The sequence below is a fragment of the Cervus elaphus genome, chromosome 6 (assembly GCF_910594005.1).
Source record: "Cervus elaphus chromosome 6, mCerEla1.1, whole genome shotgun sequence".
Lineage (NCBI taxonomy): Eukaryota > Metazoa > Chordata > Mammalia > Artiodactyla > Cervidae > Cervus > Cervus elaphus.
In genome coordinates this window covers 12,794,424-12,820,030 of record NC_057820.1, presented here as the reverse complement: position 1 = coordinate 12,820,030, position 25,607 = coordinate 12,794,424, and the positions used below count along the sequence as shown (strand labels likewise).

The 25,607-nt window shown below is 45.3% G+C and overlaps 1 protein-coding gene and 1 pseudogene across 2 annotated transcripts in view; both read right to left on the bottom strand.

The window, feature by feature from the left end:
• Positions 1 to 6,020, bottom strand: part of STK32B (serine/threonine kinase 32B) — a 373,746-nt gene extending 367,726 nt beyond the window's left edge. For both annotated transcript variants that reach the window (XM_043906203.1, XM_043906205.1), the window contains exon 1: positions 5,648 to 6,020. In XM_043906203.1, the coding sequence (XP_043762138.1) occupies positions 5,648 to 5,699 (52 nt within the window). In that variant the 5' untranslated portion in view covers positions 5,700 to 6,020. The remainder of the gene's footprint in view (positions 1 to 5,647) is intronic.
• An 18,864-nt stretch (positions 6,021 to 24,884) lies between these two features.
• Positions 24,885 to 25,003, bottom strand: LOC122696663 (annotated as a pseudogene).
• Positions 25,004 to 25,607: the final 604 nt, after the last annotated feature.

The window sequence follows — 25,607 nt, the reverse complement described above, 5'->3', positions numbered from 1 at the left end:
GGGGAACAGTAAGGAGGTGATTGTTATAACCTAAGCAAGAGAGGTGACCCTGGCTTGGACCAGAATAGTAGCATTGAGAGGGAACCAGAGCCAATTAACTGCTTTCAAAGGAACTCACGCTGCTTTTCGGTCACTTGTAGCTGATGGAGGCTGGCACGCCCTATTCCATCTGCTTTCAGATTCCATACACATTAAATACACTCATTTTACATGCCACCAAGAAAGAAGAAATGCTGCCAGTTAGCCGATGGTATGATTCTTTCACATCCCTTGAAAGAGCTCCTTTAGACCTTTTATGTATGTTAGTAGGAACAATTATGAACAACAGATGCAAATAATAAAACCATATCACAAGTACCACCATGATCAGCAGTCATCATAAAGCACATCCCAATTTCAGAAATATTAAAACATGGGGAAATGTGTGCCTTAGAGTCAATGAAATCCAATTGTATGTACACATTTGTCTGATTTTATAGAGATGATTGAAACGTGGTTTATCCTTATGAAATCCATACTTACTTTCTAGGAGGGCTGAAAGGTATAAATGCATCCTACAATTCACTTCTACTTAACCTCTCAGATTGATTTATGGCCATTTTCTTAATCCCCCAAGTACAAGAGGAATCAAAATGAATTTTTAAATGACGCATAGATCTTCAAATGTAATTTTCACACCTTAGACTCCCGGGTTAGACACACACATGCCCGGTACACATAGGGACGCCAAGCCCAAAAGCCCACATCCCTTACACGGCATCTCCCCACATTATGAGAGCAAAGCTCATTCAGAGCAATTCTGAGGCTTCTCAGAACATTTTTCACTTCCACCTTTTGCACAAGCCATAACTGGTATTAATACAAGGACGGAAAGCAATGTATAACGTAAGTGAGCTTGCTCCAGTGCGATAAGACTGAAGACAAAGTTGGAAGTGAATCCTGCAGCACTAGAGATCTCAGTCACTTTGTGAATCACAATGACAAGGACACCCCGGGTTAAAAAGACTGTCTCAGTGAAGCATGATTGCATCTCCAGGGAGTGATTTTTTTAATTGCCTTTATCATCTGAACATGCACAGAGAAAAACAACTTTTGTCGTATATGTATTTAAACAAAGAAGATATTTTCATGTTCTAGGCTGCATGCAAAGTTACCTGGCCCAATAATTATACAGAAACAACATTTCCTTTTAAATGTCCCTTTAACTCCTGAAAATCTAAAATGAGAATACCCAAAGCTGGTTACAAGGTTATAAAATCAATACCTTCAAACGTAGGTGCAGGCCATAAGTTGATACAACATTGATTTTTTAAAAACCCTTTGGAAATATAATTTAAGAACATGTTTCTGAAATCCTAGAAAGCATCCAATTCTTTTGATCTAATAATCTCACTCCTTGCATCTAATTTTAAGGAAGTCGCTTAAAAAGAGAGAAATGCTTTATGTAGAAAATTTTCAATCAACTTACTTATAAAGGTGAAAAACTGACAACAGCCTGCATGTCTAACAAGAAAAGATTTATGTAAATTATGACAATTCCATCAGATAGAGTATTACAGCCCATTAAAATATTAACTTTGAAGACATTATAACAACATAAACTATTTAAAATGTGATGCCAAGAGAAAAAGCAGAAGTCATTTTATTGTGACAAGTGTACCCTTATGTAAAAACTTCTAGACAGAGATAAGGAGAGTAAAGGAAAAAAATAAAATAAAACCTAAAAACAATTTTGCCACAAATCTAGAAAGGGAGATGATTTTGCTTTCATTCCCAGAATGTGTATTATGATATGACTGCTCAACAAAATGTTTTTGGAAGATGGTAGCTGATTACTGTAAATGATCAAGTGCATTCAAGGTGTATTGCTACTATCTTCCTATAGACATTTGCATAAAGAGACCCCTATCATGTTGTGATCCAGGTGCTAGTCTCATTCTGCATCGGCCCTGCATATCCATGAGAGGTGAATTTCCCTGTAAGCCTCCAGAGGTGGCACAGGGAACAATGTCAGGTCCCAGACGCTGGAGTAAACAGGCCTGGGGGTGAGTCCATTCCCACACAGGCCATGGGACCCTAGGGAGTTTTCCGGAGGGCTGTGTAACCCCTCTAGTAAAATGCCGGTGCTGAGACCTCCCTGGCTGAGCTGTGATAATGATTCCCAATTAGGTATGAAAAGCAGTCCACACAGTGCATCACTAAGCTAGAGTTGTTAATATTACCTGGATACAAGACGGTTACGGTACAATGATGCAATGGCAAATTTCCAGTTAGAGTTTAGCTTTAAATTACTTACAAACCAGGTTTGTTCTGGTTGAGGAGGTGTCTGCATCTTCAACCACCCAACAACTCTAGTTTGGGAGAGCATGTTCTTTGGCAGGACCACGTCACTGCCCTGTTTAAAATTCTTACATGACCACAGGTGCCCGGAAGGTCAATTCCAAACACAGGGCCACTGGGTCCTTTAAGGTCAGCCCAGCACTCAAATGCCTGAGGCTTCCCTCCTCACACGCCACACTGCAGGAATACTAAAGTTCCTACGATCTCCCCAGCGAGCCATGTTTACTCTTTACCATCTGCCTTTGCATATTCTGTTCCATCCCTCTGAAATACCCTTCCTCTCTCTACCAACCTCTCCTTCCTGGGAACTCCTACCATTTCTGCAAGGCTTAGCCTAAGACGAAGTCCTCTCTGACCCCTCTTCCTTTTCCCAGGGTTAGGGTCCCTCTTGCAGGATACCAAAGTCCCTTGAGCTCCTTGCATCATCCTGGCTATCTATCTGCCCTGCAAGCTCCCTGAGGGTTAGAACCTTGCCTCCACCTTCCTCGTAGTCCTGTTGCCCAGCACAGGGGTGAGTGCAGAAAAGATGATCAGTAAATGCCTATGAAATAAATGAATCAATTGGCAGCAAATAACAGTGTGTTACTTGCACAGGTGTTGAGAAATAGACTGGCAAAAAACCAAGCAAGTTAATGTTTCACTGAACTTGAAACTGGCAAAATGACAGGCCTAACCTTGCGTTTTAACCAGTTGACCTTGAGCCTGACCACTTTTGGAATGAGGAATAGCAGGAAAATCAAAAGGTGGCTCTGCTAGATATAACTATTTTGCCAATAAATATTTTAAAGCAAAGTTTCCGGGATAAAGAAAAATGACAGTTGTCAACATAAGGGAGGCAAATTTCCTCTGTAAATAAAAGAGAAAGACATGAAGAAAATTATCTGAATTACCTTTGACCCAGGCTAGTACCATGAACCTCTAAAATCAGGAGTGATAAAAGTGTGTGCTATTCTCTGGAAAGGAGTCCATGGCCTTTATCCAAGTATCCTGCTATAGGCTAAACTGTGTCCCCACCAAACTTCAGATGCTGAAGCTCCAGCCTTCAATATGACTATATTTGGAGAGGACTTCTAAGGAGATAATTAACAGTCAGTGATGTTGTAAGGGTGGGGCCCTAATCCTGTGGGATTGGCGTTCTCATAAGAGGAGGAAGAGCAACCAGAGATCTCTGTCTCCCGAGCGCACAGAGGAAGGCCATGTGAGGACCCAAGGAGGAGGCTGTCTACCAGCCAGGAAGAGAGCCCTCGCCAGAAACCCACCCCGAAGGCACCCTGGTCTTGGACTTCCAGCCTCCAAAACAGTGAGAAAATAAATTTCTGTTGTTTAAGCCACCACCAGCAGCAGATTCTAATGTTTAAGCATCTGGGGTATCTTGTTATATTAATAGCAGCCTGAGCAGACCAGTATTGGTCCCTTCCCCAAAATAGACAGGAAACCTTTGACTTGTTGAAAAGAGAAAGGTTTTGACCCAAGTTCATCCTCTCCATCTGTCAATGAGTTTGTATCTTCTCACAGGGTCTGAGCAGCTCTGAATGTAACCTCACAGGACAAAAAGGCTCCCAGAGGAACAGGCCTACCCCACATCCACCCCAAGCAGGATGTTCCTAGCAGAGCACACATTTATATACCGTGTCGAGATCACTTTGCCTTCCATAGAGCAGTGGAGGGTTATTGTGAGCTTGGTTGGGGAGAGTTCAGCTACACGGTGTCCAAATGCTTCCCGGAACACAGGAGAGCCTCCCCCACCCACCTGTCTACCTGTTCTCTGTCCACTCCTGGCTTCCCACCTTCCTGTGCTCCAGAATAACAAACAGGAAGGGATCAATCCTTCCTGGGCCCCCAAATCCTACACTGGCCCCACTTACAGCCCTTAGCACCACGGACGGTCTTCAGTGCCACCAGACTGGGAACTCCTGTAAGAAAAGGCCAGATGGGCCTGATTCAATTACACTGACCAAACTCAGGTATTCTTCTCAGAGGAACTGTGGGGTGAGCATTTGACTCCCATCCACAATCTCGGACTTCCCAGGCAGCACTATGGTAAAAAATCCATCTGCCAATGCAGGAGATGCAAGGGAAATGGGTTCGATTCCTGGGTCAGGAAGATTCCCTGGAGGAGGGCATAGCAACCCACTCCAGTATTCTTGCCTGGAATATTCCATGGACAGAGGAGCCTGGCAGGCTACAGTCCATAGGGTTGCAAAGAGTCGGACACAACTGAGCATGCATGCATGTACAACCTTGGAAGATCTAGAGACCATGACCAGTGCCCAAAAGCCTACTGTCTCCAGGGCAAGAGTGTCCAGCCTCCAAGCCAGCTGTGACACATCCCTTCACCTCTAAAATGGAACAACAAAGGTACCCACCTCCTAGAGCTGCCGTGAGACCTGAGTGAGGACATATAAAGCCTAGAACAGTGTCTGGTACATGAAATGTGCTCAGGAGTTCTGGCTCTTACAGAGGGCACCTGAGGCTGGAGAAACCGGTGCAATAGGAAACAGAGCTTTCACAGGCAGAGTTACCAGATAAACAGCACCCTGTGCAGAGCTCGGTACTGATTCTATTTACAAGGCACTTCAAACGTGCATTACCAGTGGTTAAGCTTCAAACAGTCCCCTAAGGTAGAGGGCGGTTATCATAAGTCTCATCTCCTAGATGAAGAAAGGAAGGTTTCAGAGAGGTTAAGGAAGTTGCCCCACAGACACACAGCGCTGGGAAAGGGGTTCTGCTGGTCCAAACACCAAGCTCTACCGACCTGAGCCGCAGGAACCCAGGTCTGGAGTTTCGACGAGGTTGGACCGCCTACAACACTCTTTCACCTGGGAGGCGGCCAACAGCGGGACGCTTTCCGCCCGGCCTCAAGAGTTTAACCGGGAAAAGTTTCCCCAGATTGTCCTGGGCGAATGAGGAGGGCGGCATGGAACCTGCCCGTGCACCAGACCAAATGCATAGTACACACACGCGCGCGCGCTCACACACGCGCGCGCACACACACGCCGCCTCCTGCAGCCGCCGTCTTCTGAAGGGGGACCTCGGCTTCCCCGGAGCCCGGGTAACATCCGGGCTCGCCCCCATAGTCCGCTCCCCCCTGCTGCCTCCCCAAGTGAAGCCTCGGCGCTCTCCTTTCCCTAGGAATCCGCGCCCGGCCCGCGCTGGGCGCCGTCTCCCGGGCCCCGCTAAGGGGCGCCGACAGAGAGGAGTTGTTGCCTCGGAGGAAAGCCCCGCGCCCGGCACGGGTCGGGCGCGCAGCCCGCGCTCAGCCGAGGGTAACGGGGGAAGGAGGGCTGCCCGACCGAAGCCCTCTTACCTTCCTCATTCTCGTCAAACACCGGGGGCTTGTGGGAGTGGTTCCCGCCCATATTCCGCCGCGGCGGCTGCCGCTGCTACATGCCCGGCCGCCGGGATGCGGGGCGCGCCGCGCGGGGTGCGGATGAGCCGCGAGCGTCCAGTCCCGGCTGCCGCCGCGCGCCGAGCCGGAGGGGGCAGAGCGCCGCGCAGGGGCGGGAACCGCGCCCCCTCCTCCGGGGCGTCCCCCCGCCCCCGGCGGCGCTCTCCCGGCGTTCGCGCCGCGCCCGGGCCACGCTAGCGTGTCCTCCGGGCCGGGTTCCAGGCGCCCGCACCCACCCGGGAACGAGGGAGCTCCCTGTGCCGGGCCAAACGGAGCCGCGCTCCTCGCTGGAGACCGGAGCCGGGGCGGGAAGAGGAGGAGGAGCAGGAGGGGAAGGAGGCGATGGGCGCGGGCTGCGCAGAGGAGGCGCGCGAGCGCAACCCCGAGGGCGGCCTGGAGGAGGGGGCGCGGCGGGCGCTGCGGGCGAACGGCTCTGGGAGTAGACGCGGGCACCGGAGCTGAGCGCCGGGTCCGCCCGGAGGAGTCGGGCGCTCACCTCCCGGCGTTAAGCAAGTCGTGAGCCATCTAGTGTGCGCCCGGCCCCAACCAAACGCTTTAGAAGCGCAATCCTCTGTCACCTCCAAAAACCAGTGTTACCCATTTTAGAGTCGGGTAGACTGAGGTTTAGGGATAAAGGAGCTCTTCGGTTAGTCGGCGCTGGCTGCGGAGGGAGCCCCTCGGACGCCCCTTTGACCTTATTTGCCCACTTGAGCAGAGTCCCGGGCAGTTCTGCCGCAGACGCGTTTCCTCTTGGTGTTTTATAAATGTTTAATGAGTGAACGTAGTCTGGACCCTCTCGGACCGTTTCTCCCCTGCATTCTACGGGGGAAACTGAGTCCCAAAGGGGGTGGAGTTTGCCCCCAAATCATTCTCCCTAGGGCTGGCTGCGCGTGGGCCTCGGGAGTCCCCTGAAACGGAACTAAAGCAGGTTAGCAAAAGGGACGGGGGTGCGATGCGTGAGCTTCAAGGCTCTCCTGGGGCGAGCGCGGACTCTCAGAGGGACCCGCAGGTCCCCCGCGCGGTGCAGTCCGGCCGGCCCAGCGCGCCAGGCAGCCAGGATCGTTGGCCACATCCTGCCATCTACTGGGCGTCTTCAGCCACCATCTGTGCTTCGTATTAATAGAAAGCAGCGGTTCTTTTACTTCCCCATCCTTTCTCCCAACCCCCAAGTTTTGCCTGTTTCTCTCTCTCTCTCTCTCTCTGGGAGACGAGGGGGAGAAGGAGACTATGGATGGCTGAGATGGTTCTCTAACATCAGAAGAAACCTCCCGGAGACGATGGGAGGTGAGTGAACCCTGGGAGCCAGCCCCATCCAGCCAAAGTTTCAGGACTGGCCCAAACCACTAGGCCTCATGGGTCAGACAAGCCTCATTCACAGACCTGCTTCCACCACTTACAGCCTCTGTGCGTTCCAACTTCGAGTTCTCATCCGTAAAATGGGGAGGTTGGTATTAACTCCCCAGCGTTGCTATGAGGATTCTATCACATCATATTTATAAAAGTGGGTAACAGGGCCCAGGCACATAACAACGATGAATAAATATTTCTTGCTTTTCATTCTGCTGACGGAGAAGGCAATGGTAACCCACTCCAGTACTCTTGCCTGGAAAATCCCGTGGACGGAGGAGCCTGGTAGGCTGCAGTCCATAGGATCGCTGAGCGACCTCACTTTCACTTTTCACTTTCATGTATTGGAGAAGGAAATGGCAACCCACTCCAGTGTTCTTGCCTGGAGAATCCCAGGACCAGTGGAACCTGGTGGGCTGCTGTCTATGGGGTCACACAGGGTTGGACACGACTGGAGCGACTTAGCAGCCACAGCAGCAGCATTTTGCTGACAAGCATTGGCTGAGTGACCAGGCTATAGCGAGCAATATAATGAACCAAGATAAAGCAGGTACAGCCCCCAGATCAAGGCAGGAGGAGGGGTGGTGACAGGCATGAGCCCTGGGTCCTGTTCCTCCCAGATTTCACCCCACTTTGACACTCTCTAGCAGGCTAACTTGGGTAAATTACTTAACCTCTGCTGGCCTCAGTTTGTTCACCCATAAAATGGGTATGATAATAACAGTATTTTCACCCTTCCTAGGGTTGTTATGCAGAATAAATGATGTCGCTACCTGGAACACAATAAATACAACACAGGTGTTAGTTACTATCCTCCATAAGGAGCTATGGTGTAAATTGTACTCTGGTCTCACGGTTCTCCCTTCTCTCCCTGTCCTTGACGTGGTTCACTGGGATAAGGGGCCATTTCTTACTTTCTGACCACTGACATGGAGCATGCCACTGAACTTAGTTTGGCCACTGGTCTCTGGGAGGAAGTGAGGGTGTACGGGTTCTGAGTGACAGTCTAAGATGTCACATGTTTCAGCTCTCTTGTCCTTCTGCCATCCACCATGAGAAGAGCGGGCCTTGGGTAGCCTCTGAACCCCAAGGGGCACGCTGAACCCCACATGTGTCCTGAAGCAGAGCTACTGCTGGGTCCTGCCCCAGGGCCACAGGTGTGAGGTGTGGTTTGCATCGAGTCCAGAACCACGGTCACCTCCAAAGCTGACTGAACCCCTTTGTAGCCATTGCCAGGAGCCCCCCTGATCAGCACCAGCAGGCTTTTTCACCCAATATTAGGCAAAAATGCCCACCTCTGTGGTCACCCTATAGCACCGTAAGCAGTCACCTAATGCCAGCTTTCCAGCAGGGATTTTCTTTGTCCCAAGGCTATTAAAATTGCCTACTAACCCAGAAAGGCTATCAACTCTCCGTGGTCTGTCAAGAGGCCAGCCCACTGCGCTCACAGTGCCCACTTTATCTCTGCTCTTTGTTCTTAATAAACTCGCTCCCTTCTGAAATGCTCTGTGTCTGGAAATTCTTTTCCAACCCATGTTGACTGCTTCAACAGCTACAAGCTCACAAGCAAGAAAAATAAGTGCTCTTGTAAACCACTGAGATTGGGGGGAAGCATTGTTCCACAGCATTATCACGGAAAAAGCTGATGAATACGGATATTCAATTAACAGTCATGCATGCAAAGGCTGTAACTGCAGCCTGTGCGGTGTGGAAGGAAGCCTGGGAGGCTGTGGGAACACAGGAAGCAGCTGTCCCAGTTCTGAGAGTCTGGGCAGGTGCAGGGTCCTGCGGAAAGAAGTCATGAGCACTTGTTCAAGAAGGGGACGACAGAGAACGAGATGTTTGGATGGCATCACCGACTCCATGGACATGAGTTTGAGCAAGCTCCAGGAGTTGGTGATGAACAGGGATGCCTGGCGTGCTGCAGTTCATGGGGTCACAAAGAATCAGATACCACTGAGCAACTGAACTGACCGAACTTCCTCCTTTGTTGAACAAGCGTTTTCTGAACACTTACTGTGGGCCAGGTCCTGTGGTGGGTGCTAAAGACAGACCCTGTGATGAGTAACACAGGATCTGTGAAGTTGAAGTTTAGAAGGCTGGTGCAGGACAAGGGCAACACCCACAGGGAGGCCCCTCATCGGTCATCGAGTCCAAGTTTGTGCTGCTCGCCACGAGACAGGCCGATAAATCAGGAGACAAATTGTTGGGGAAAGGAGTAGGGACTTTATTTGGAAAGCCAGCAGACCAAGATGATAGTGGACTGTTGTCTAAAAAGAACCTTCATCTTTCCCAAGTTACAATTCAGGCTTCTCTTTTACTAAAAGGGGAAGGGGTGTGGTTGGTTGTTCCAAAGTGCCTGGTGTCAGAATCCTTTGTTCTTGCAGTTACCCACTAGGTCAGGCCACAGTGTTTCTGTAAACCTCCAACATGGCAAATGTTAGTCCTTGTTCTGCAACTTTTTATCTCTGTATAAACAGAAAAGTGTTATACCTCGAAAGATCAGGGCCTTGAGAAGGGGCTATTCTGTATATCTCATGCTAGAGGCAATATTATATATATATTTTTGCCTACGGCGGTGTGGCATGTGGGATCTTAATTCCCTGACCAGGGATTGAACCCGCACCCCCTGCAGTGCAGGCATAGATTCTTAACCACAGGGAAGTCTCAACATTCTTAACTGGTAGCAAAAGCAATAGAACACAAAGGTTAAAGTAAAGGAAACAGATCCAAGATGGAGTCAGATTTGCTCTTCCTTATCCACATTCAGAGAAGCCAACTGGAAGGAGATGGCGTGTGAGCTGAGACCAGAAGGACAAGAAGGAATCAGCCATGTGGGAGGGAAAGGGGGTGGCTGGGCAAATTACTGAAGCCTAGTAAGGAGGATTTCGGCTGTTCCAGGAGGCTGGAGCAGTGTCGGAGCACAGGGGTGTTCAGGATGACATCTGTGACGCATCGTATGGAGCGCTTTCTGGGTGCCAGCCCCATGCCAGCCGTTTGCAGGAATCGTGGCCCTCCAAGCAAACTCTTCCCTGGATCCTCTCCCATTTATAGATATTATTCCAGGCCTGTCACTTCCAGTGCTTTTCATGGATCACCCCTTTTAATCCTCACAGCAAACCTGGCCGGTGGGCTTGACCATCACCCCTGTACTGACAGGCACAGAAGCATAGAGATTAAAGGCGAGTCCGAATGGTTGCAAAGTGGTGAAGGTTTCAATCCACAGTTCAAACATAGGTATCAGATCTTAAAGAAACGGTGTAGGGAATAGTGGTTGTGAAATTCAGATCATTTTAACCTTCTTTTTAAAGTAGTTTTATATATTTTATGTATGACTAATATTTTAATAATCAGCAAAAACAATGAGAAATATTTTCACTTTGAAAAAAACTTGTGGACACTAATCCACACCTGATTTTGTAAGGCATGTTTCATGGTTCATCACTAAGTTACTATGTGTCAAGAGGCGGTGCTAGGAAATCCCCATTTTGCAGGGGATCCAAAGTCCTTTATTTTGGATAAAAAGAAGCTCAGAGGGTCAAATAGCTTGCCCTGAATGCCACCGTTGCCACCGACGGCTATGGTAAAAAGTTATCATGAACTTGGTGTCTTAAAGCAGCAGACGTATATTTCCTCACTGTCCTGGAGTTCAGAAATATGAAATGAAGTTGTCTGCACAGTGGATTCCCTCTGGAGTCTCTGAGGTGGGGCTTGGTTACAGACTTCTTCCTGCTTCTGATGGTTCCAGGGACTGCCTCCTTGCCTCAAGGCTGTAGGACCCCAGCCTTGCTGCCATCTACACGCAGCCTTCTGTCTCCTTATGTCACCTTCTCCTCTGTCTTTTGTTGCTATGCTTAGTCGCTCAGTCATGTCCGATTCTTTGCAACCCCACAGACTGTACCCCTCCAGGCTCCTCTGTCCATTAAATTTTCCAAGCAAGAATACTGGAGTGGGTTGCCATTTCCTCCTCCAGGGAATCTTCCTAACTTAGTGATCAAACCCCCATCTCCTACACTGGCAGATGGATTCTTTACCACTGAGCCACCTGGGAATCCCTCAACACATGAAGTATACCTAATAAAACCTTGGTTAGAGGTGATGTCCAAACAGCTTCTGGCAAAAGACTTCTTCCCTCTTGTCATTTAGTCCTTTAATTCGCATGCCCTGAGCTTGTCTTTTGTATTAGATGCTGGGCTAGAGCATTCAGGAGACCAGCAAGTAAAAAATGCTTCCTGCCACCTCCCATGAAAAAAGGCTGTCCAGGGTGTCCTGGAGGCACAGCAGAGGATTTGTGGTTCTTCTCTGTGTCTCATCATCTATAAAATTATCATTTGTCCCAAGGATTATGTGAGCTACACAACTCTAGATTTATGAGAGATATAAGTGAATCCACATGCATAACTAAGGCTAATACATAGTATATATGCTTCAAAGCTAAGTAGAAGTTTATGTTTTCATTCCACATAGAAGGCTCAGCTCTTAATTCTTCCTACTTACAGCTCCATAAAATATTCTTTACCAAAAATGATTTTTCAGGTGCTTTTAGGAAAGACTGAGATAGAGGAAATTTCAGTGGACCCTTGTCCACTGAAGGACAGGGTCCTGGTCAGAAGCCCTCTGCCAAAAGAAGACAGATGAGAACTCCATTCTCCTACCGGGTCTGGGTGAGGTCTTTTGTCAAGGAGACAGAGTCAGGCATTTAATCTGACCATCCCAGCTTCCCCACCAAGACTCATTTCCAACCAGGAGGATCTCCAGATGTGGAAATGGGGTGTGGATGACAAGGTGGTGCGCTCTTGTCTACCACTCTGCTCTCCCTAGCAGAGAGCTGAGGCTGGGAAGCCTCCAGAAACTCTCATCATGACTCTTCGTGGCTGCAGGAATCAGTCAGGTCCCGCCAGCTGAATTATTCTGAAGGAAGTATTACACCTCACTCTTCTTTCTCCTGAATAATGTGGGGTGTCACCCAGCCTCCTGAATGAGAGTGGCTGAGCTACTTGATGTTAGCTGTGTTTGAGACAAAGCCTGCTTACAGGTCTGGCCCTCTTGCCTGGCTCACGTGCTGGTAAGGCTTTGTGTGATCTTTTGACTCTCTGCAAAATAAATCAATAAACTAAAAGCCGTCTGCTTCTCTGCCCTGAGTGGATCTGTCTTCTGTCCACAGAAGGTTAACTGTGGATGGACCAGGGAAGTTATAGTCTAGAGCTGCTCCTATGAATCTGACAAGGGATTGAGTAGATGATTCTGTGTTGCGTCTCGAATCCCAAATAGAGGCACAGAAAATAAGAACTGGGATGCTTTTTCTGACTTCAATTTTCATGAGTAGATTCTCGGGGCTGCTGCTCCTATCACAGAGAGAATGATTAAGCATTCACCAGACTTGCATTTAAAGCTATAAACTCCAGCAGTTTTAACCTGTAATTTTATGTAGCACGATCATGCTGAGGAGGCTCATGTAATTCTCTGGGGTAGGATATCTTCTGTGCCAAGCCATTTTTTTGGTTTTTTTTGAATCTGCTAGATCAGATTTTGTTATCGTTTCTGTTAAGCCTATTTTATTTAAAACTTGATTCTGGTTCACTTAGAGTAAATACCGTCTGCTTGCATTCTTTTTCAATATGTTCTGTTTGGCAGCATTGTACATTATAAAGAAAAAAAAGTAAGAAAGGCTGTTTTGTGGCATGCCAAGATAAGGAATGGTTTGTACAGCCAATTCGTTGTTGAAAATCATTTCACTCGGGTAGCAAAACCTCCCTAAAAATTTTTTTTAAATGGTAACTTCAAAGACTAACCTTTTATTGTTAAGAGCCTTTGTGGGTGAGTGTGTCTGTGCACAATAGCTTACTTAAAATAAGGGTCTGTCACTAGCTACTGTGGCGGTGTAACTGCTTTCCCTGGCATGATAAAACTTCCCTAGTTTGCAACTTGGTAGCCCAGCAATTCTGAGCTCCTCATTCTTTTATTAAAACAACTTGCATAGTAGCTCCATGCTGACCTCAAATTAATTAAGTGTTGGAGGGAAATTCTAGCTGTAACGTGAACCAGGCTGGGTCAGGAGGAAGGTTTAGTAGCTGCCAAAAGCACCATCCACGGAATGTGTAACACAGTGTTCCCCCCTGGATTGACAAGGGTTCTTAGGGGCTTAAAGGAATGAATACCGTAAACTGCACTTGAACTTGCGTGGACTTATGTATGTGTGTGCATGCCCATGAAAGCATGTTTCAGTATTTTAGTGGGGAAAGAATAAAAGTCTTTCATTGTTCCTTAAAAAGTTCCCCAAGTCTTCCTCTTCTGAAAAAAAGGACAGAGAATCACTGATCTGTAGAATAGTTGTGAACTAAAAATGTCGCCTGCCATATCAGTAAACAACATCAGTGATGTTGCAGCCATCAGCCACTACAGCCACTCTGGATGTTGTTGGTGAGCTCTTAGGGAACTCAGGATGGAAACGTGATATTTGCCATCCCCCTGAATCATCCAATTGTAGTGCCCTCCTCCCAGCCTGAGTACCCTGAGGAAACTCAGGATGAAAAAACACAGGATACTGACCCCAGATAGCTGAGGTGCATATCAAAGGAATACTTTCTTTTTATGTTCTGCTTTGTTTTTTATTCATTTTTATTGGAGTATAGTTTCTTTACAAAGTTGTGTTCGTTTCTACTGTACAGCAAAGTGAATCAGCCATGCATATACATATAACCCCTCTTTTTTAGATTTCCTTCCCATTGAGGTCCCCACAGAGCACTGAGTAGGGCTCCCTGTGCTATACACAGTAGGTGCTCATTAATTATCTCTGTTATACATACTATATATAGTGTATATATCTCAATCCCAATCTCCCAATTCGATGATCCAACAGTTGTTGACAATTTGATCTCTGGTTCCTCTGCCTTTTGTAAATCCAGCTTGAACACCTGGAAGTTCACAGTTCACGTACTGGTGAAGCCTCAGTTGGAGAATTTTGAGCATTACTTTGCTAGCGTGTGAGATGAGTGCAATTGTGCGGTAGTTTGAACATTCTTTGGCATTGCCTTTCTTTGGGATTGGAATGAAAACTGACCTTATCTAGTCCTGTGGCCACTGTTGAGTTTCCCAAATTGCCTGGCATATTAACTGCAGCACTTTCACAGCATCATCTTTTAGGATTTGCAGTAGTGCAACTGGAATTCCATCACCTCTACTAGCTTTGTTTTTAGTGATGCTTCCTAAGACCCACTTGACTTCAAATTCCAGGATGTCTGGCTCTAGGTGAGCGATCACATCATCGTGGTTATCTGGTTATGAAGATCTTTTTTGTATAGTTCTTCTGTGCATTCTTGCCACCTCTTCTTAATATTTTAATATCTTCTGCTTCTTGAAGAGATGGGAATTCAAGACCATCTTATCTGCCTCCTGAGAAATCTGTATGCAGGTCAAGAAGCAACAGTTAGAAATGGACATGGAACAAAAGACTAGTTCCAAATAGGGAAAGGAGTACATCAAGGCTGTATATTGTTACCCTGCTTATTTAACTTATATGCAGAGTACATCATGTGAAATGCCAGGCAGGATGAAGCACAAACTGGAATCAAGTTTGCCAGGAGAAATATCAATAACTTCAGATAACGCAGATGATACCACCCTTATGGCAGAAAGTGAAGAAGAACTAAAGAGCCTCTTCATGAAAGTGAAAGAGGAGAGTGGAAGAATTGGCTTAAAACTCAACATTCAGAAAACTAAGATCATGGCATCTGGTCCCATCACTTAATGGCAAATAGAAGGGGAAACAGTGGAAATAGTGGCAGACTTTATTTTTGGGGGCTCCAAAATCACTGCAGATGGTGACTGCAGCCATGAAATTGAAAGACGCTTGCTCCTTGGAAGAAAAACTATGACCAACTAGACAGCATATTAAAAAGCAGAGACATTACTTTGCCAACAAAGGTCCATCTAATCAAAGCTCTGGTTTTTCCAGTAGTCATATATGGATGTGAGAGTTGGACTATATAGAAAGCTGTGCACCAAAGAATTGATGCTTTTGCACTGTGGTGTTGGAGAAGACTCTTGAGAGTCCCTTGGACTGCAAGGAAATCTAACCAGTCCATCCTAAAGGAAATCAGTCCTGAATATTCACTGGACTGGCTGATGGTTGAAGCTGAAACCCCAATATTTTGGCCACCAGATGTGAAGAACTGACTCACTGGAAAAAATATCCTGATGCTGGAAAAGATTGAAGGAGGAGAAGGGGACGACAGAGGATGATGGTTGGATGACATCACTGACTCAATGGACATGAGTTTGAGCAAGCTCTGGGAGTTGATGGTGGACAGAGAAGCCTGGCATTCTGCAGTCCATGGGGTCACAAAGAGTCAGAAATGACTGAGCAACTGAACTGAACTGAATCTCCCAGTTCATCCTGTCCCTCTCTTCTCCCTTTGGTATCCATGAATTTGTTCTCTATGTCTCTGTCTCTATTTCTGCTTTGCAAATAATTTCATCTGTACCATTTTTCTAGATTGCACATATAAGTGATATTATACTATACTATACTTGTTTTTCTCTTTCTGACTTACTTCACATTGTATGACAGTCTCTAGGTTCATCCATGTCTCTGCAAATGGCACAATTTCATTCCTTTCTATGGCTGAGTAATATTTCAAAAGAAAGATTTCAATGAACCCAGGATCTTGTATCTTCCCATATATATAAAAACGCTAAATTCCTTACCTTGAGATACCTTGTTTTCTCTAGCTAATAGTAATCTTTTGATTTTTTGACTATCTTGTCTTTTATGTAAAAACTCGTATAAACCCGGGCTCCCCACTTGCCTCTTTGGATCAGTCACTCAGAGCTATCTGAAATGCTGTGCTCCAGGCTCAAGTCCTCAGTTTTCTCCACCGAATAAAACATAACCGTCAACTTTTAGGTTGCATGGGTTTTTTTAGTCTACATAAGAAGCCACATGAAGTAGTACTAATAATAAAAGGCACCATGTATTGAGATGGAAGGTGTATGCCCTAAGTATGACTTAGGGGGCAGGAGACAGATTTTAAAAATTCTATTGTCACTACCTCATTATGAGACCTCAGATAAGCTACTTCTCCTCTCTGGGCCTCAGTTTCCTTATCTGTAAAACTAAAAGAATAAAGGAGTTGGGCTGTGTGGCAAAGACTACCACCTGATCTTTGTTATTGATTTGTCCCTTCTTTCCTTTTAAAAACAGAATATGCGCAGAATCTAATTTTAGCTGAGCACATGACTACCTGGCTAGAGACTGTATATCCCAGCTTCCTTTGGAAGTAGAAGTGGCCACGTGACTAAATTCCAGCAAATGGGATGTGAGAAATGATGTGTATAGTGACTGTTCACTCCTGTGTAGGCTGTGATAGGGACATAAGGGTGGACGGGCTGCTTCCACACTGCAGGAGAGGACCACGCCCTAGGAAGGAACAGACTAACCAGAGGGAAGGAGCCTGGATAACCTCAGACAGAACACCCTTCTGACCTTGGACTTCCTGCCCTAACACCCTTCTGACCTCTGGACCGTTAAGAGAGGATTTTGTTGCTAAATCGCTAAGTCGTGTCTGACTCTTTGCAACCCCATGGACTACAGCACACCAGGCTCCTCTGTCCTTCATTATCTCCTGGCTATTGTTCAGTCGCTCAGTTGTGTCCAACTCTTTGCAACCCCATGGACTGCAGCATGCCCGGCTTCCCTGTCCTTCATCATCTGTTGGAGTTTGCTCAAATTCACATCCATTGAGTCAGTGATGCCATCTAAACACTTCTGCCATCCCCTTCTCCTCCTGCCCTCAATCTTTCCCAGCATCAGGGTCTTTTCCAATGAGTCAGCTCTTCGCATCAGGTGACCAAAGTATTGGAGTTTCAGCTTCAGCATCAGTCCTTCTAGTGAATATTCAGAGTTGATTACCTTTAGGATTGACTGGTTTGATCTGGAGTTTGCTCAAATTCGTATCCATTGAATCGGTGATGCTGTCTAAACATTTCATCCTCTACCGCCCCTTTCTCCTTGTGCTTTCAGTCTTTCCCAGCATCAGGGTCTTTTCCAATGAGTTGACTCTTTGCATCAGGTGGCCAAAGTATTGGAGCTTCAGTTTTAGCATCAGTCCTTCCAATGAATATTCAGGGTTGATTTCCATAACATACTATCATAGTTAACCACCATAGTTATCATTGTATCTTTGGTGCAGCAGTTTAGCCCAGTATTTAACTATTACAGATTGGATAAATGCCAAGATCATCATCTTCCCTTACATCCAGAGCAAATGGACACATAACAGAGGGCCAGCAAGTGAGAGAATGAATGAACAAATGAATGGGCTTAATGGGCATATCAGGAATGTGATCGAGATAATTCATGAACCAGACTGGCTGTGGATGAGATCATGTCTAAGTATTCTTCCAATACTAAAATTCCATCCTAATGCTTCTCAGAACTGAGGCTCATTTGGGAACATGGAAGTGACTGGCATCATCTTAACCGAGTGCCTTCCAAATAAAGGATAGGGAAGGGAGATTCTAAGAGGGATCAAGGAGATATAACACACACTCACCCCCTTAACTCTGTTCTGCCCCCTTTCAGTTATTCACTCATTCACCCAACAAACATGTACTTCTTACATGCCAGGCACCAGTGGGTACAGAAATGAACAAGTCCACATACCAACCCTCAGAAGTCAATGCAGGAAAGGGGGCAATGGGTATAGGATAAAGGGCGAAAAGGGTAAAGAAAAGCAGAGCCATGGAAGCTGAAACAGGCTGAAACATGGTGACATTTTAATCTTTGAGTATCTCCAGAGCTAATCTCTAAAAAAAGAACTACCTTTTTCTCCACCGACTTCAGCACCATCAGGAGTTCCTGATTTGCTTTGGGGAACATCATCTGTCAGAGCCAGTTCTCAGAGTGCTCAAGGCATCCTCACTGTAGGTACACTTCCTTTGTCTGCAGGGTAATTGAGATTGATTAGCAATGAACCTGGAGTTCTGGAGGGGTCAAAGTTCCAGCCCGTGAGCAACAAGAGCTGATTGTGATTAGAACCCACTGTGGCTGTTGGACCACTCGTTTATACATCCAGTCATTATGCTCAAACAGGTTTCCTTTCAATTTCCTCATTGGTGAAATGGGGATAATTTTTCCTGTCTTAGTGTTAGAATGGAAGCTACCAAGGGCTTCCCTGGTAGCTCAGCTGGTAAGATTCCACCTGCAATGCAGGAGACCCCGGTTCAATTCCTGGGTCAGGGAGATCCCCTGGAGAAGGGAATGGCTACCCACTCCAGTATTCTGGCCTGGAGAACTCCATGGATAGAGGAGACTGGCAGGCTACTGTCCATGGGATAGCAAAGAGTCGGACATGACCGAATGACTCTCACTTTCATAGTGTTATTGTGAAATTCAAAGCAGAGTACCCAACAGAGGGCCTGTTGTCTACCAAGGGCTCCATACAGGTGCATAGATGCTGATTTTAGCTTGAGAAATATTGCTCTAGCCCAGGAGTTCTCAATCAGGGTGATTCCCACCCAGGGGAAATTTGGCAATGTCTGGAGACATTTTTGATGTTCATGACTGGAGTAGGGGAAAAGCAGTGCTATGGGCACCAAATGGGTAGGAACCAGGGATGCTGCTAAACATTCTACAATGCACAGGACAGCCCCCAAGGAAAAAAAATATCCCTCTCAAATGTCAACAGTGTCAGTGCTGGGAGACTGTGCTCTAGTCCATCAAAATACCAACTTCAACGAGATACATTCAAACTCTTGCTAGAGACCTATAGCATGCAATTTACAATGCCGTCTTGCATTGGTATTTAATATATAATTATAAAACAATATTTCTATGACTGTCAGCTGGAATTTTGGAAACTTTGTCTCAAAATAGCAGCAGCACAAGCTTGAGTTCCTTCTATCCATATATGAATTGCTGCTGGCAGAACCTGATCCAACTTGTTCAGGTCCACTTGATTAGTCATCAGGAAACAGCCTCGTCTTCTAGTCTGGTAGGCAATTCTGGAGTTTATTTTCTGACTTCAGAGGCACGCAATCCTCATAATCAGAACCATAAGGGGCCTGCTGTGTGGAGAAGGAGTGGGATGTTGATGATGGTGATTACCCCTGTAAGTTGTGATGATTTGAGCGTTTTTTTCCAGCCAACATTCATTGAGCACTTACTATATTCCAACCAGTAAATGCTAAGTGCTGGGCCTTCATGGGAAATAAGCTAAATGCTAAGTGCTGGGCATTGAGTGGGAAATAAAATAAACACAGCCTCCATGCTAACTGCACCTAGCTGCTTTCAGATGGCTTTAGCGTGTATTATTGTATTTACACAAATCTTTGAAATACACAGGAATGGTAGTGGCTAGAGGTGAGAAAGTTACACTTACAGACAAGTGCATAATTAGGATTCTAAGTTGCAAACAGCTAAATGAGTCCTAAGTCACATACACATAAAGGGATAGTATTAAAGGATTTTCATTAGCTTACACAAGCCCTGGGATGGCCAGAGAATCGAATAGGGCATGATGCAGCCAGTAACCAAGATCATAGCTCCCCGCTGAGCAGGCTGCAGGCCCAATCCCACTGATTCTTGGCACCGGCATTGGAATGCTGAATGGAAGGTGCACCGTGACCATCAATCTCTCTTCTGAAGCCAAATCTGCTTTAGTTGCTTCTCACTGGTGGGATCTAGGTGACGTCCTTTGTCCTAGCTGCAAGGGAAGCTGGGAAAACTGAATTCTGGTTCTGCACGGCAGAGGTATGCAGGGTTCACAAAGTGGAAATTTCCTTCCCTAAAATTAAAGGCTCATTCAAAAGATAAAGGGCAGGACTGCCCTGGTGGATCAGTGTTAAAGAATCCACCTGACAGTGCAAGAGACATAGGTTCAATCCCTGATTTGGGAAGATCTCACATGCCACAGAGCAACTAAGCCCATATGCCACAACTATTTAGTCTGTGCTCTAGAAGTTGGGAGTCACAGCTATCGGACACACACTCCCTAGAGCCAGTGCTCCACACCAAGACCAGCTACCACAATGAGAAACCACACAGAGCAACTGGAGGTTAGCTCCCCCTCTCCATAGCTGGAGAAAAGCCTATGCAGCAACAAAGACTCAGCACAGCAAAAACTAAATGAATAAATTCTTTTTAAAAAAGATAATGGGCAGCCACCATAATGACATATGCCCAATCGCAGAACAACCACGATACAGAGCCCCAAATCCTGTGATAAGCTAGGCAGAGACCATTAGTGGATTAAGTGGGTTAAGTAGGTAGATTATTGCAGTAATGGCCTCCAACTTGTATTTGCCTTTGTGTATTCCCACCCCCACCAACCTAGTATTCTATATCTGTGAAATTATCCTTTCAAATGAAGAAGACATATGACTTTCTCGAACAAATACTGAGGGAATTCAGACCTGCCCAGCAAAAATATGGTGAAAGACGATCTTCGGGGAGAAGGAAAATGTTGTAGGTCAGAAACTCGGATGGTATTCCCACCCCCACCAACCTAGTATTCTATATCTGTGAAATTATCCTTTCAAATGAAGAAGACATATGACTTTCTCGAACAAATACTGAGGGAATTCAGACCTGCCCGGCAAAAATATGGTGAAAGACGATCTTCGGGGAGAAGGAAAATGTTGTAGGTCAGAAACTCGGATGGATATAAAGGAAGGGAGATGATTAGAGAAGGAACAGTTCAGTTCAGTTCAGTTCAGTCACTCAGTCACGTCTGACTCTTTGCAACCACCTGGCCTGCAGCACGCCAGGCCTCCCTGTCCATCACCAACTCCCGGAGTTTACTCAAACTCATGTTCTTTAAATCAGTGGTGAGAAAAAGAACAAATACAGATAAAATACAATTTTTTTCCTTCTTATTTTTCATTGTTCTGGAAAATAATGTTGTTTAAAGTAATAAGAGTAACAATGTATTGGGTGATTATCATATGTGGATAATGAGATTAATGACAAGAATATCACAGGCGTGGGAGAGAGGAGCTAGGAAGGGAAGACACCAGAGTTCAGGGATGTTACCAGTCCAAGTGCATGTAGCCAGTAAATGAAGGATGGAGAGTCAAACCCTGACCTCTCTGATCTATATTCCATGTTTTTTCTTCTCCAAGAGAACCCTGGTTATTCCTCTGGGAATATATGTGAATGAGCTCCAGGTCTATCGCTTCTCAGCCTTTTGGCTAAGATCAAGTGTGGAGCTCCAGGTCTTCTCTTTTGGGCCCCATTTCTCAATTAAAATTGGGGAAACCCCAAGTTTCTCTTTGTTGTTGGTGACATTTCTCTGAGTCACATATGCAAGTGACAGCACCTGTACCTCCACCTCTGTAAAAGCTCATTTATTGCCAAGACTTAGAAATATCTGAGGTCATCTGGTAGACCCAGGGTTCTGGCCTCTCTGGTTCATCCCTGCCACTCACCAATAATCCCAGTCACCATTTACTAAGTGAGAAGATGTAGCCAGGGTCTAGACTGAGAATTTGACACACATGTGTTAGTATTTATTCCTCTTGGCCTTATTTTCATCCCTGTTTAACCAAATAGGACAGTGGATCCAGAGAGGTTAGGCAACTACCTTGATGGGTAGAACCATGTCTTTCACAAAGGTAATATTCAAGTCTACTGCCCAGTGGAGGGACCTTGCCCCTATTGCTCTCCTTTTATACAGGAGAGCCAAAATGAAAACTTTTCAAACGGATAGATAATTTAACCTTTTTGGCACCAACTTGGATTTCAGTGCCAGCTCTTACACTTGTGTGGGAATGCCAGCCTAGCACCTCGGAGTCATTTATTGGAAGTAGGAGTCCCTCTGGCGTGAAGAAGGAATCCTCCTACACTATTGGTAGGAATGTAATCGCTATGGAGAAAACAGTATGGTTGTTCCTCTAAAAACTAAAAACAGAGTTGCCATGTGATCCAGCAATCTCACGCTAGGGCATATATCCAGACAAAACTATAATTCGAAAAGATACATGCACCCCAGTGTTCATAGCAGCACTATTTACAACAACCAAGACGTGGATGCAACCTAATGGTCCAACAACAGATGAATGGATAAAGATGTGGTACCCATATACATACAATGGAGTACCGCTCTGTCACTTCAGTGGTGTCTGACTCTTTGTGACCCCAGGGACCACAGCCCTGCAGGCTCCTCTGTCCATGGAATTTTCTAGGCAAGAATACTGGAGTGGGTTGCCATTTCTTCCTCCAGGAGATCTTCTCAAACCAGGGATTGAAATTCTATCTCCTGTGTCTCCTGTATTGCAGGCAGATTCTTTACCACTGAGATACTCAGCCATAAGAAAGAATGAAATAAATGTTGCTTCCATTTGCAGCAACATGGATAGATCTAGAGATTATCATACTAAGTAAGTCAGAGAGGAAAAGACAAATATCAAATGGTATCACTTAAATGTGGAATTAAAAAATAGTACAAATGAACTTATTTATAAAGCAGAAACAGACTCACAGACATAGAAAACAAACTTAGTTGCAAAAGGGGAACATGTGGGAGAGGGATAATTTAGGAGTTTGGGATTTGCAGAAACAAACTACTGTACATACAGCACAAGGAACTACATTCAATATCTGCAATGAACTATAATGGAAAAGAATATGAAAAAGAATATACATATATATTTAACATAATCTCTTCGTTACACACCAGAAACTAACACAACAATAACAACAAAAAGATATGAGACACATTGTGAGGATGGAATACATAGTTTTGAAAAAAAGAAGTGGTTCTAGTCTTGGGAAGTGAAAAGTATAGCCCCCACACAGGAGAGGGGACTCCACAGGGCTTGCTATCTCCTGATCCAAGCAAACTACTTAGGGCCTCAGGGTCAGTCTGGACTGAGTGAGTGAGCCAACGATTGAAAGGCAGGCAAAGCAGGTCTGAATCTGTTTTAGAATTAGTTATCCTCTGCTATGCCAGGCTCTCTGCAAGCTTCTAAGTGGCCCCTCCACCTTGGCACGTGGTGGGCCATCAAGCTATCTTTATCAGTTTTGCAGTCATTCACTATCTATTCTTTAAGATCTTACTACGTGCTGCTCAAGGCAGGGCAGAGAAGAGAAAAAATAATCTCCCTTTGCAGAGTTTACATTCCAAAAATCAAGACACGAAAGTAAGTTTTTTAAAAATTTTTAAACAAAATATTTCAGACAGTGATCAGTGCTCTAAAGAATTAAAATTTGCCCTTAAACTCAAACGGAAATAAACTGATCTAGGATGCAGTAACTACCCTCAATCAGAATCTGATAGAAAAGTGTGTGTCCTTCTTAGAGCAAAGCATGAGGGGCTTCCTCTGCACTGCCCTCCTCACCCCTGATTTTAGCTGGCCCCGATTTTAGATGGTGATATGATTTTCAAAAGTAAATCATCAACACACCTGCAACTTGTTAGAACTCCTGGGACCTCCGCCCCAAGGGAGCTAGCACACAACATCCCATAATCCTAAAGACGGCTGAGAAACCCAGGAACACCTCCCGGCATCTCAGGCATTATCTTCTAAAAACAAAATGTGGCTGCATGCCAGTGCTTCCAAGATTTGTAAGTTGATTCACTGCTGATACTAGACACAGACACTGCTTCCAAGAGTAAAGAGGATTGGAACAGCCAAAGGATTTATTTATAAGAAAAGACAAATGATTTAACACATGGCACCCCTGCTCTGGAGTTCCTGAACCATCAGATTCCTGCATAACAGAGTACGGTTTCCCTGCTGGCCTGAGGATCCATTTCTAGCTTTCTTTTGGTTCTGGTAGGCAGATCCAGAGGCACTCAAGAGTGGGCAGTGTTGGCAAGAATGCATGGGGTGGCTGAGGAACATTTTGCATTACTAAATATTCTTTGTTGGAGAAGACTTGAGAGTCCCTTGGACTGCAAGGAGATCAACCAGTCATTCCTACAGGAAATCAATCCTGAATATTCATTGGAAGGACTGATGCTGAAGCTGAAGCTCCAGTGTTTTGGCCACCTGATGCGAAGAGCTGACTCATTAGAAAAGACCCTGATGCTGGGAAAGATTAAAGGCAAGAGGAGAAGGGGACGAGAGAGGATGAGATGGTTGGATGGCATCACTGACTCGATGGACATGAGTTTGAGCAAGCTCTGGGAGATGATGAGGGACAGGGAAGCCTGGCACGCTGCAGTCCACCGGGTCACAAAGAGTCGGACACGACTGAGCAACTGAACAAAGACCACAAAAATATTCATCTTGTGCTTATTTGGGTATGTGTAAGTCTAGATAGAATTTTTTTACAGTATGATATAGATTCCTTTTTTTTGTTGCTATCCCACATGGCATGCAAAACTTCCCTGACCAGGGATTGAACCCACACCTTTTTCAGGGAAAGCTCTGCATCTTAACCACTGGACCAATAGGGAAGTCCTACAGATTCTTTATATTAGCAACTGGGTCAACATTGAACACTGGAATTGAAAATTTTACAGTATTTCATAAGAATAGTCCATGACATTTCCTCACATTTGCAAAGTAATAAATCATTTTTCATTGGTTTAAAGTATTTTCATTTTAATTTATCTTTTATTATAATGCATAATTAGTAATTATAATAATTTATATTCGGTGATAAGTTATATTGACTTTCAGTTTAATAATTTTGAATATTCTAGAAGAAAAATATTTTTAAAAACACACATGAGCAATTTTTAAATTATATTTTATATTCTGTGATAATTTATATTCTGCCTTTATGTTTAAAACACAATTTTGAATATGATAGAAGAAAAATGTTTTTGAAAACATCCATGAAGAATAATTTTTTTTTTTTAGCCTATAGCACCCAGTATTCCCAGGAGGTCTCCCATCCAAGTATTAACCAGGCCCGACTCTGCTTAGCTTCCGAGATCAGATGAGAGGGGGCACGGTCAGGGTGGTATGGCCGTAGACTAACTTTTTAAAAATTTTATAATTACTTTAATTTGTATTTCTGAGGCAAACACATTCTAAGTTTACTGACTTTGAATATAAATGTTCTCAAAGATCCTTTAGCTCTCTGAGTATAAGTCCAAGTTTTTGCTGGGGATGCCTGGCTCTTATTCCCTGGGTGGGAGGAGGGGGCCCTGACAACCCTCTAGGGTCCAGCTCAGTCATCTCCTTATGTGCAAATAACACCTGACTGCCCCCCCACCCTTCCCAGCCCCCAGCCCCAAACCCACTTATTGCCCAACCCTGACAAAGTGAAGAGTTCCTCCTCTACCCTCCTGTGGCAGTTAGGGCATCCCCTGTTCAGGCAGGACATACGTGGGAAGGCTTTGCCTGAAATATTGGGGAAGGAAGCATTGTTCAATGAATTGTCCTTCTTTTCATAGCCCCCTCCTCCTCTCTGCATGATATGCCAATCCCTCCTCCAGCCCCCACAAGGACTAAGAATGTTTCAGTCATCATTTACCCATTTATTGAGCAATTACTATGTGCTAATTAGTATAATAAGCATGTTACAAACATTCACTTATTTTAATCATCCTATAACATTATTTTTCTTTTTAATATC